Source organism: Barbus barbus (genome assembly GCF_936440315.1).
Source record: "Barbus barbus genome assembly, chromosome: 27".
In the NCBI taxonomy this organism is placed as follows: Eukaryota; Metazoa; Chordata; class Actinopteri; order Cypriniformes; family Cyprinidae; genus Barbus; species Barbus barbus.
In genome coordinates this window covers 24,279,412-24,291,626 of record NC_136755.1, presented here as the reverse complement: position 1 = coordinate 24,291,626, position 12,215 = coordinate 24,279,412, and the positions used below count along the sequence as shown (strand labels likewise).

The window sequence follows — 12,215 nt, the reverse complement described above, 5'->3', positions numbered from 1 at the left end:
GAGGAACATCATGCAGAAGGTGGAGGAACTTCAGCACAAGAAGAATCTCAATCCACAGGAGAGGAACATCCTGCAGAAGGTGGAGGAACTTCTGCACAAGAAGAATCTCAATCCACAGGTGAGGAACATCCTGCAGAAGGTGGAGAAACTTCTGCACAAGAAGAATCTCAATCCACAGGAGAGGAACATCATGCAGAAGGTGGAGGAACTTCAGCACAAGAAGAATCTCAATCCACAGGTGAGGAACATCATGCAGAAGATGAAGAAACTTCAGCACAAGAAGAATCTCAATCCACAGGAGAGGAACATCATGCAGAAGGTGGAGAAACCTCAGCACAAGAAGAATCTCAATCCACAGGAGATGAACATCATGCAGAAGGTGGAGGAACTTCAGCACAAGAAGAATCTCAATCCACAGGAGAGGAACATCATGCAGAAGGTGGAGAAACCTCAGCACAAGAAGAATCTCAATCCACAGGAGAGGAACATCATGCAGAAGGTGAAGAAACTTCAGCACAAGAAGAATCTCAATCCACAGGAGAGGAACATCATGCAGAAGGTGCAGAAACTTCAGCACAAGAATAATCTCAATCCACAGGAGAGGAACATCATGCAGAAGGTGAAGAAACTTCAGCACAAGAAGAATCTCAATCCACAGGAGAGGAACATCATGCAGAAGGTGGAGAAACCTCAGCACAAGAAGAATCTCAATCCACAGGAGAGGAACATCATGCAGAAGGTGAAGAAACTTCAGCACAAGAAGAATCTCAATCCACAGGAGAGGAACATCATGCAGAAGGTGAAGAAACTTCAGCACAAGAAGAATCTCAATCCACAGGTGAGGAACATCATGCAGAAGGTGAAGAAACCTCAGCACAAGAAGAATCTCAATCCACAGGAGAGGAACATCATGCAGAAGGTGAAGAAACCTCAGCACAAGAAGAATCTCAATCCACAGGTGAGGAACATCATGCAGAAGGTGGAGAAACCTCAGCACAAGAAGAATCTCAATCCACAGGTGAGGAACATCATGCAGAAGGTGAAGAAACCTCAGCACAAGAAGAATCTCAATCTGCAGAAGGTGGAGAAACCTCAGCACAAGAAGAATCTCAATCCACAGGAGAGGAACATCATGCAGAAGGTGGAGAAACCTCAGCACAAGAAGAATCTCAATCCACAGGAGAGGAACATCATGCAGAAGGTGGAGGAACTTCAGCACAAGAAGAATCTCAATCCACAGGTGAGGAACATCATGCAGAAGGTGAAGAAACCTCAGCACAAGAAGAATCTCAATCCACAGGAGAGGAACATCATGCAGAAGGTGGAGGAACTTCAGCACAAGAAGAATCTCAATCCACAGGAGAGGAACATCATGCAGAAGGTGGAGAAACCTCAGCACAAGAAGAATCTCAATCCACAGGTGAGGAACATCATGCAGAAGGTGAAGAAACCTCAGCACAAGAAGAATCTCAATCTGCAGAAGGTGGAGAAACCTCAGCACAAGAAGAATCTCAATCCACAGGAGAGGAACATCATGCAGAAGGTGAAGAAACCTCAGCACAAGAAGAATCTCAATCTGCAGAAGGTGGAGAAACCTCAGCACAAGAAGAATCTCAATCCACAGGAGAGGAACATCATGCAGAAGGTGGAGAAACCTCAGCACAAGAAGAATCTCAATCCACAGGAGAGGAACATCATGCAGAAGGTGGAGGAACTTCAGCACAAGAAGAATCTCAATCCACAGGAGAGGAACATCATGCAGAAGGTGGAGAAACCTCAGCACAAGAAGAATCTCAATCCACAGGAGAGGAACATCATGCAGAAGGTGGAGAAACCTCAGCACAAGAAGAATCTCAATCCACAGGAGAGGAACATCATGCCCAAGTTGGCCAACATCCCAGAAAAAAAATTATTAAAAAGGTAAAGGTAAAGGTAAATTGCCACATAGTTCACGCAAGACCCCAAATATCCCCTTTACTTTAAGCATTATTAGTGGAATGATTCTTAGTGGAGTCTTTTTTATAAACAATTACAACTTAAATATTGAATAGTTATAGTTTTTTTTTTTTTTTTATCTCTCTGAACTACAACCTATGTATAAGCAGCACTCAAATGTATTCTGTCAGTCCAATAAAATATACAAACATACAATACATCATTTATTATTTGCATATCAAGTAGAAAAAGACTGAAGCAAGAAGGCAGGTGAGAGGAGACTAGTTGCGATCTATGCAACTAACTGTGGTCTGAGTCGGTGTTCATTTAGGGTTTTCCCTTGTTTTGCAAACCACAAGAGAAATGGCTTTTAACACGTACCAAAATGTTCATGATTCTGTATTTGTTGTTCTTTTGACATTTGCGTTTCTTGATCCCAAGATAACATCAACCAAATGTGATAGGGTGAAAATATGTGGAGGTCGGCGAGAAACTAATAACCTGGAGTAATAGTGAAAATTTAAAAGAGCACCAAGATTACACCCTCACTTCTCACTGTCCTATGCTGTATATAGATAGGGGAAGTGAAATTCACAAATGTACAAATGTAGAACATGTGAATTAATGCTTGCTCAATAACTTCTTGCCTGTTTCAGTTTAATTGGAGAAATTCTTAGAACAATTTCTCATATTGTTTAAAACCAATAAATATATAAAGTTCATGTTGTTGTTATCATTAATAAAATTAATTAAAAAAAATAATAAAACAGACTAAATATATACTTGGTCGATTTTTTGCAAGTTAAACAAAGACCTTTCTTATTAAAATAGTTTGGATGTTTCATTAGGCTATAGTTTCTTTAGATCACGTGGGTTCAGGGTTTTCTAGGAAATTAAAAGTGGAACTCAATGTTCTCATATGACATCAGTTCTCCTATGATGTGTAAAACACTTGATTCTAATGGAAACTTTTATTTTTAAAAGAGTTAAGAAGGAAAAAAAACAGGTACTGTAGCATCAACAGAATTCGTTTACAATTTACATGCAGCTAGTGGGTACATTATGACTAAAGACAAATATACAAAAAAGCTAACATGCCTACAAATACATTTTACAACGCCTTATTTTTAAAGTTAATTATTTTTAGATTTATGTATCTATTATTATTCTTAATAGAGGAGGAAGACCGATCAATCGGATGTGTCCTCCTTGACTTCATCACGTGCTTATCTTGCTTCCTGGTTTTGAAACTTAAAGGTGTGCCGATTCTCTCTCTGGTGGGTTACTGCTTTGGGTTCGACAGGAGCAAGACTTACGAGCTTATCAACTTTATTACAAGAAGACAGCAGCTCGAAACACAAAGAGAACGGATCGAGTAAAGTATGACTTTTATTTTGTTTATAACTTTTCCAACTACTATATTTGTACGAACACCAAGCGATAGTTGCCTATATTGAGGGTTCTATTAGTTGACATAGACATTCATATAGTAACCTGATCGTAAACTGTTTAATATCTACTAATATTGTGATTTTATGTAGACATGAACTTTAAAATGTTGGTAAACAAGTGGTGCGGTTAAGTAAGGGGACAGCGCGCGTGCATGTGTTGGAATGCGGGAACGCGCCGCAAATAAAGAATATGGAAACAATGAAATAATGTGATGTCGCTGTTATAACTTAATATTTCATGATCTAAAAAGACTAAATGAGTAATGAGACCTGCTCATTTTAATGTTTGGCAGTGAAGACTAAAGTTTCACGTATCAAAGTTGCATTTCCTGTACAGTAACAGACTGTAATTATTGATTTTATGATTTTTGTTTGTTTATAGCGATTTACTACATATGAAGTTTTTTCTTTTTTTTAAAGAATTTATTTATTTTATACGTTTTAATATAAACGCAAACTCATGTTTATTTATTTTTATAGATTTAATATATTTTAATAAAATATTGTTTATTAAAAAAAATATCTGTTGAATAGTAGTTTAGTCATATTAATTGGTTTAAAATTCATAATTAAATGCGGAAATATAAAAAAATATTTGCCAGATTTGTCAAATCATCTAACTTCATTGTCATATGATATTTATATAATTAGATGTGTTGTAATGTTATTTGAGGCTATAATTAACTATGAATGCTTTGTTTATCATATCTATTATTACACGTTCTCTAAACAGGTGACTGACAAAGACCTTTTTCCGGATGAAGAGATGAGTGCTGAAATCGGCACCATCCCCACGTTACAATTGTATTTGGATTCCTTTTGGTCTTCCAGTGTTGGATCCCCAAACTCTGACGTGAAAACCACCAACGGATGGGTAACAGCACCCACATCTTTGTACCGCCCTCCCGTTTCCAGCAGCATTAGAATGGACCAGGCCCAGTCCAGCCCAACTCCAGATGAAACCTCAGAACTAGGCTCTGAGTTTCAGGCCCAGCTCGACCTGTTCCTCAAGCTGGGGTTTTCCCAAACTCAGGTCCGCGCCGCTTTCCTGAAACTCGGCCTCAACGCAGACACCAACAAGGTTTTGGGTGAGCTGATACAGGCTGCTGGGGAATCAGAGGAGAGAGAGGAACCTACAGCCTCCCCTGTGCTGGTTTCACGTGGGGATGCTTCCAGTAAAATCCGAGGTGCCCAAAATCCCTGTCATAATGCTCCAGCAGTGTCAAGCGCTCTGGAAGAGCTGGTAGAGGATGAGGACGCACTCAGACCAATAGTCATCGATGGGTCTAATGTAGCCATGAGGTAAGTTTACTGTAAACATGGCATGCGATAAGATTTTTTTTAAGAAGTGTTTACAGGGACATTTACGTCTCCCTTCTACCACTTTGCTATTGAAGTTGTTTACAGTAAATTTAAAGGTGATGTTATGTTGAAGACCTTTTTCTTTGTGTAAAATGTTTAACAGTACGTTTTATTTTATATTTAAAAAAATCACAAGATGGCACTTTCTTTGTAAAAGTAAAACTGAACATAAACTTTAAATTTGGAATAATTAGGATTTAAGGTTGCGGCTGAAAAGTCAGCTTTGATATCACATGAATAAATATATTTGAAAATGTATAAAATTAGAAAACTGTTCAGTTAAACTGCAAGAATAATTCACAAAAATTACCGTCTTGTAGTTTTATTAAAATAAAATGCAGGTTTGGTGAGCATGAGCAACTTTCAAAAACATTTTTAAATAATCTTACACTTCCATTTAATAATATATAATACATATTAAAACTGAATTGTGCAATTTTGTGCCATTAGCATCAACAAACAGAACATCAAAAATGGCTGAGCAGTATGTTGCTGTGTTGAGCTAATGTTGTGGAGTAATATTTTAATGTATTTACATCTTTTGGCTTAATTACACTTTGTTATAGTGGCAAATAATTATGATGATAAAACAATCAAGGAATATTCATTATGTTATTGTCAAGCATGTTTGTTTACTGTAAAATAGATGTATGGAGTTTTAAAATGTACACTTTCTATTTCTGAGGAACAGCTTTGCCAAAATGTAAACATTTTACCTTCAGCCTTCAGTAATTGTGTCATAGTTGAGAGGTGATTAAACTCAGTATTTCCTCATACATTTCAAGTTAATGTGCAAATCAAGTCCATTTCCTTCTTTTTCTTTTCCTGAAAACAGAGATGGATTTGTGTTTATGTGAAGGCGTGCAACTTGACTGAATATCAGGTTTTTGTGTTACAAAAAACGTTATTTGCTATTCATTGGATAGTATTTTGGCACTTTTATTATTTCTACACTTTTTACACATTGCACAATATTATTTTTCTCTTCAAATGTGTTGTGTAGGATTTGTTGAGTAATTCATTCCAAATGTCAGACCAGAACATCAGGAAGTTATTTGGAGAAGTTAGGATCATATGTTGCCAGAACGAACTACATTGATTGACAATTATTTTTATTTTTTTTGTGAGAGGACTTATTGAAGAATTTCACTGCGCCTGCGTTTTTAATGGTCTTTTAAAACCCTCACTTTGTATTTCACCTGCATTTGCAAGTGGAGTCTAGATTTGCCCCAGCAGGCTCCTGTATCTGTCATCACTCCAGTATGCAAATAATATTATATGCAAATCAGCGTCGTTTCCCCTCCTCAACCTTCGATCTCTTACTATTCTGAAGGAGAATGTCTGTGAAAAGAATGCTGTGTAATAGAACAGGCCCGACAGCATTGCATCACAGAGTCTGAGTTTGAATTAAAATTGACTTATTCGTCCAATTAAATTGATTTTTAACTCTTTTGTGGTGCTAAAAATCCTTTACCTGATTTGGTGTTCCCTGTCAAAAATGACCAGGCAGTTAAAAAAATCTTTGTATATCTCTCATTATGCTAACTTATTACCAAATCTTGGATTCAATCTCTGTCAACTTCAACAGTTTTTGAGTAAAAAATGTTATTTGTGCAAGAGATGTTGGCAATGTTCATTCAAAAACGAATGAGGCCTACGATCAGTTAGTGCCAAATAGAAATACAAAAACTGCTAATTGAATAAAAACATGTTGATAAAAAGATTGTATGCAATACTTAGCAGTACTATAGCATAACAAGAAATTCATAAGCATTTTTTATACCCTGTTATAATCAAAATACATAGGTCAAAATTAACACAATTTGAGGGTTAAACAAATCTTGCACGCCTTTTTAAAAAATTAAATAAAATAAAAAATCTGTTTGTCAGTAGATAAATATATATATCAGTAATGGTGCTGTATGTAGTAGTAGTTTATTTAGTGATTTCACTGGAATTTGAAAACATGATGTAATTCAGCCATAATATTTCTCGCCATGAAAATAGCCACAGAAACTGGAATGGCGTTAAACACAAACAAACAAACACTGGAATGTGTATTACTGCCCATTGTCCACCTGTGACTAAGAAAGGAGGATAACAAATTTCATTGTAATGACCGTAAATATTTATAACAGGAAACAACCTGATATCTTAATGCAGCCACTGTTTCCAGCAAACCTGAAGAGACATCTCATCTCAAATATTTTCAAAAATAAAAATCTTAAACAAGGTTAATATGATATTCCTTATTTGGACAAAAGTGTCTTCTAAATTAATGTCTGTGCATGCAATAAAATATCCTTATGCAAATTGCAAACTAATTGAAATTTACAGGTAAAATGGACTTTTTCTGTTTTGTAGTCACGGGAACAAGGAAATTTTTTCCTGTCTGGGAATTCAGTTGGCGGTGAACTTCTTCCTGGAGCGGGGTCACGTTGACATCACAGTGTTTGTGCCTTCCTGGAGAAAAGAACAGCCGCGACCTGATGTGCCTATTACAGGTAAGGAAAAGAGAATGCACTGTGTGTCAGAACCAATTCCTGCTTTCCAGAAGGAATCACATTCCCATAAGCAAGGTCTGTTTCCTCTTAGCAACAAAATGGCTAAAAAGAGACCTGCAGACCTGTTCAATTGGAAGCCGCTTGAGCAAATGATGCATGAATGTTCAACTAAATTGCACATGGAATACAGGAAATACAGTTCTGGTTTTGTGTCTGGTCTTCAACGTCAGGTCTCAAATAATAGAACTGGAAGTATGGGAAAACCCTGCATTGATTTTATTTGCGTAGCTGTTTGAATGAAGGATGACATAAGATATAAGTACCTGGGGTTTTTAAAACCTTTGTTACTTCCTTATAACATAATGAAGGCCACAGTGGAATAATACAACCGCTGCGTTGGCCAGGTATGATGTATCAGCCTATTTGATCTGCATTGGTTGCCAAACCCTCCTAGGTTTGACCTAGCTAGAGTTAAATAATGCAACCCTGTGGTTAGTGATAATTCTGTGCATTCAAATTGTTGTAATGTCGATATGTTTTAACAGTTGATATTTAACTATGCAAACATGTGTAAGTATGTTTGAATTCCTGCTTCACCAGAAATAAACTGTCTATCTGTAAATGGGCACTTGTCCAATGAAAATCACAAGCAAATTAAAATGCCAAGAATCTTTTTTCCCTTGGGCTGTTTGTTCCGGCTGGTACAAAGTGTAACTGAATACCAAGAAGACTTTGTTTAGTTTCAACAAAATAGATACCGTGTTCCAACAAGGTCTGTCAGTCAATGGTAATGTCAAATTAGTTAATCGCATGTCTATCGATATTTTCTTAGAAAATACATTTAAGGACATTACATAATTGTGGCAGACAAAAACATTTCATTTGATATTGCAAAAAGTGCTAGTAAATGTGAGTATATTGCTTGTTTTATTTCCATATCATGGACATAAACCTCATAAATCTCTAGTTTTTCAATCTGTCCAAGGTTAGCACTAAAACACCTGCGTTATTTATCCACAGACATCTTTAGCCATTGAATAGATCAATGTTTTGTTTTAGCATATTGCATATTGAATTTTTAATCAAGGTAAAAGTAGTATGAAAAACTAGTCATTTAATGCAAGCATGCATTTAGGTGTTATTGTGAGTTTAAAATGCATGACTAAAGATGTTTAATTATTGTACAGATTATTAATAATTGACTTAAAATAAAATAAAGCAACAATTGTAAACATGACTCGGGAAGTCGTGGCCTGATGGTTAGAGAGTCGGACTTGTAATCCAAAGGTTGCGGGTTCGAGTCTCCGGCCGGCAGGGATTGTAGGTGGGGGGAGTGAATGTCCAGCGCTCTCTCCACCCTCGATACCACGACTGAGGTGCCCTTGAGCAAGGCACCGAGCCCCCAACTGCTCCCCGGGCGCCGCTGCATAAATGACTGCCCACTGCTCCGGGTGTGTGTTCACGGTGTGTATGTGTTCACTGCTGTGTGTGTGCACGTTGGATGGGTTAAATGCAGAGCACGAATTCCGAGTATGGGTCACCATACTTGGCTGAATGTCACTTCACATTAAAACGCCAACAGAATTTACATTTCATGAATATTTTTCTCAGATCAGCACATTCTGCGTGAATTAGAGCGGAGGAAGCTCTTGGTGTTTACACCATCCAGAAGGGTGGCAGGAAAACGAGTGGTTTGCTATGATGACCGTTTTATCGTGAAGCTGGCATACGAATCCGACGGCATCATTGTTTCCAATGACACTTACCGAGATCTGCAAGGAGAACGTCCTGAGTGGAAGCGTTTTATAGAGGAGAGGCTTCTGATGTATTCGTTCGTCAATGACAAGTAAGTGCCATTGCATTTTGGTCTTCGCAGCATAGATCAAGTTGTTTGATAGCCCAATTTGATTAAATTCACAATGCTTTTGTGTAGGTTTATGCCTCCGGATGACCCTTTGGGAAGACATGGACCCACCCTAGACAACTTTTTGAGGAAAACTCCACGTATACCTAAGAAACAGCCCTGTCCTTATGGTAAGAATAAAAAATAAAAAAAAATTCTCAACTTTCATGGATGATTGACATTGTACTTTTACTAGTGGGTTCATGCGGTCTTGCAGTCACATGTTGGTGTAACTATTAGGGTGTGGCTTGACGTTTTTATTTGCCTTGGCCCATATAAAAAGTACAACCCAGATACAAGGAATTAATAAACAATATACACTGCTGTTCAAAAGTTTTGGGTTGGTAAGACTTTTTTTATGTTTTGACATGTAATTTATTCCTGTGATGCAAAGCTGAATTTTCAGCAGCTATTACTCCAGTCTTCAGTGTCACATGATCCTTCAGAAATCACTAATAATGCTGATTTGCTCCTCAAGAAACATTTCGTATTATCGATGCTAAATACAGTTGTGCTACTTAATATTTTTGTGAAAGATACAATATTTAAAAAAAATTATTTGAATAGAAAAATGAAAATAAACCACATTAATTAAAAAAAACACACTCTTTTGTAACATTATAAATGTCTTTGTCACTTTTGATTGACAGCAAAACTTTTAAATGGTAGACACCCAAACTTTTGAATGATAGTATAGACCATGTCTTTTCTGACAACACAAGGATAGCATGTACTATGTGAACAAGAATTAAAATCTCCTGTTTTCAATGCAGGAAAGAAGTGCACTTATGGAATCAAGTGCAAGTTCCATCATCCAGAGCGAACCAAGCAGTCCCAGCGTGCCCTGGCCGACGAGCTCCGAGACAAAGCCAAAATTTCATCCACACCGCACAAACCTCAGCGGGTTTCCAGTCAGAGTCCACCTCTGGAGGAAGTAATGGAACAGAAACTCTCCCTGGATGCTGGATCTCTTAAGAAGAGTTACGCCAGTGAAAATGTCCTTGTCATTAAAGCAGCCCCCCAGCCAACTCAAAGGAAGTTTTCTTTGAAAACAGAACGTCGGCATTCGCCAACAAGTCTTGATTCCTTTCCCAGTGGATCTCAGGAGCGTTTGGATTCTGGCTTGGGTTCCTACGAATGCCATTCTCCTGAAGCTTCCCATTGTGATCGCTACTGCGACCACAGGAAGTCCAAACCATCCAACAGTGGGCGGCATCGCTACATTCCACCCAATAGCCAACCCTGCAGTTGCTGTTCCTACCAATCCCCCAGCACCAGTGGAGCCGCTCATCACCATAGCATGGGGCTGCCCAGCTCAACAAACCCGAGTTACACTCAACCCCGGTATCACTCCTATGGAGGAGGTCCAGTTTACCCACCTGTTAACATGTCCCAGTATTCATTTCCACACAGCAGAGGGCCTCCTCCCCAACAGGGCTACTGGTCCGACCATTATGGTGGCTATCCTCCAGCGTCCCACAATGCCATGCAGCCAGAGAGAGGACATGGTCACTGGTCGCCCTCCAATCACAATCCTCAGTGGTCCGAACGGGAGCAGGTGCGGAAGAAATTACTTGCCATTTTCAATGCACGTTTGGTGGACAGAGCCATGGACATGTTCCCGTATCTCCTGGACCCACAAAGATTGGCTGCAGAGATTTTAACCCTTCAGTCTCAGGATGGGGCTTTTTAATTTATCTTTGTTGAAGGACTAGATGACAAGACAAAGATTCTGGCACCAAAGGTGCTACAATAAGTTCTCAGCCGCAACCACAAGAAGTGATTTCACTGGAGTTTGTTGCGTAAAAATAATTTTTCTATCACATAATGCAGTGTAGCTCCAACTACGGTGAATCTCATTGGTCTACAGTATACATCAGATATATTATGATTGGCTGTTTGTGTCAAGTCATTGGAGTCTGTAGATGTGGTGTAGCTCCGCCCACAGTAAATTCTCATTGGTCCACAGTTCTGCTTCACATTAGATTTAATGTTCTGATTTGCTGTTTTTGTCGAGTCATACAGTGTTTTGCTTTTAGCAAGGACAGAAAAAAGACTTCCTAATCAGGACACGTTTTGAAATAAGATTTGAAAATAGATATACTAATGTCTGCACAGTTTTAAAAATAGTTATAATTTAGTAGATGTTTAATTTTTATGATTTTTGAGTCAATTCAAACCATTCAGAAGATTTTATTTGCTGTATTTTTAATATTGTTATTTGACCTCTAACTATGGTGAATTCACTAGTGGTTATATTAACCAACAGTGCATTTTCCATCTTGCTGTGGTTCTCAAGAGTTTAATATCAGTTTTGTTTCATTGTTTTTACAAAATATGCAATCATATTTGATAATGGAATGACACATTCTCAGATTTATTTGTGGGAAAACTAATGTTTTTTGTGTTTCAGGTGTTATTATTTGTGATTCTGCACGATTTGCAGTACCGTGTGTTGAATGTGTTGGCACCGTGTGCCGTAACTGACATTTGTTAAGCAGAACTACCACAAAGGTAGAAGAGTACGCACCCTTTGGTGTATTTTTCCATAACTTATAAAATGTCCTCAAGAATGCAAGCATCACCAGTGTAACGTGGCGTAAGTTCTCAAAGGTAATTGCCAAAAGCATGCAAAGTTGTGTAACTTTTGGTGACTCTGTTAGTTTGTATTGAAGCGGTTTAGAGTTTAAAAAGGGAGTCAACAATACTAAGTAGGCAATTTTTTGCCTTTTTTTATTTAGCTGTATGTTCTTTGCTCATTTAAATATGTATTTGCTTTTTATTCTGTATCTCATATTATGAAAATAAAATATTTATATGCGCATATCAGACTTTGACTTTTATTTGACTTGCTTGTGTTGCTCCTGTGTGAATTTATGACAAGAAAGAGCAGACCTGACCTTTAGAAGCATTCGTGCTGCAGGCGGCGGCCTCATTTTTGAAAGATGCATTCCACAAAAATCACTGTTCCCTTCTAGAAAGCACCTAATGTATATGCTTAGATTTACTGCACTCCACCTGAGCATAGAAACCACATGACAGGCATTTTGACTCAATGGC

The 12,215-nt window shown here is 38.0% G+C and overlaps 1 protein-coding gene across 1 annotated transcript; it reads left to right on the top strand.

The window, feature by feature from the left end:
• The first annotated feature begins 3,163 nt into the window (after positions 1–3,163).
• On the top strand, positions 3,164–11,974 carry LOC306847310 (endoribonuclease ZC3H12A-like). The gene is made up of 6 exons (XM_079381187.1): positions 3,164–3,315; positions 4,120–4,688; positions 7,113–7,252; positions 8,864–9,098; positions 9,186–9,286; positions 9,929–11,974. The coding sequence occupies exons 2-6, from the start codon at positions 4,153–4,155 to the stop codon at positions 10,846–10,848; spliced, it is 1,932 nt and encodes a 643-aa protein (XP_079237313.1). The 5' UTR covers positions 3,164–3,315; positions 4,120–4,152; the 3' UTR covers positions 10,849–11,974.
• The last annotated feature ends 241 nt before the right edge of the window (positions 11,975–12,215 follow it).

Coding starts and splice junctions, on each gene's coding strand:
- LOC306847310 (XM_079381187.1), top strand. CDS start 4,153: ATGAGTGCTGAAATCGGCACCATCCCCACGTTACAATTGTATTTGGAT. Junction 4,689..7,112: donor GGGTCTAATGTAGCCATGAG/GTAAGTTTACTG, acceptor TCTGTTTTGTAG/TCACGGGAACAAGGAAATTT. Junction 9,287..9,928: donor GAAACAGCCCTGTCCTTATG/GTAAGAATAAAA, acceptor TTTTCAATGCAG/GAAAGAAGTGCACTTATGGA.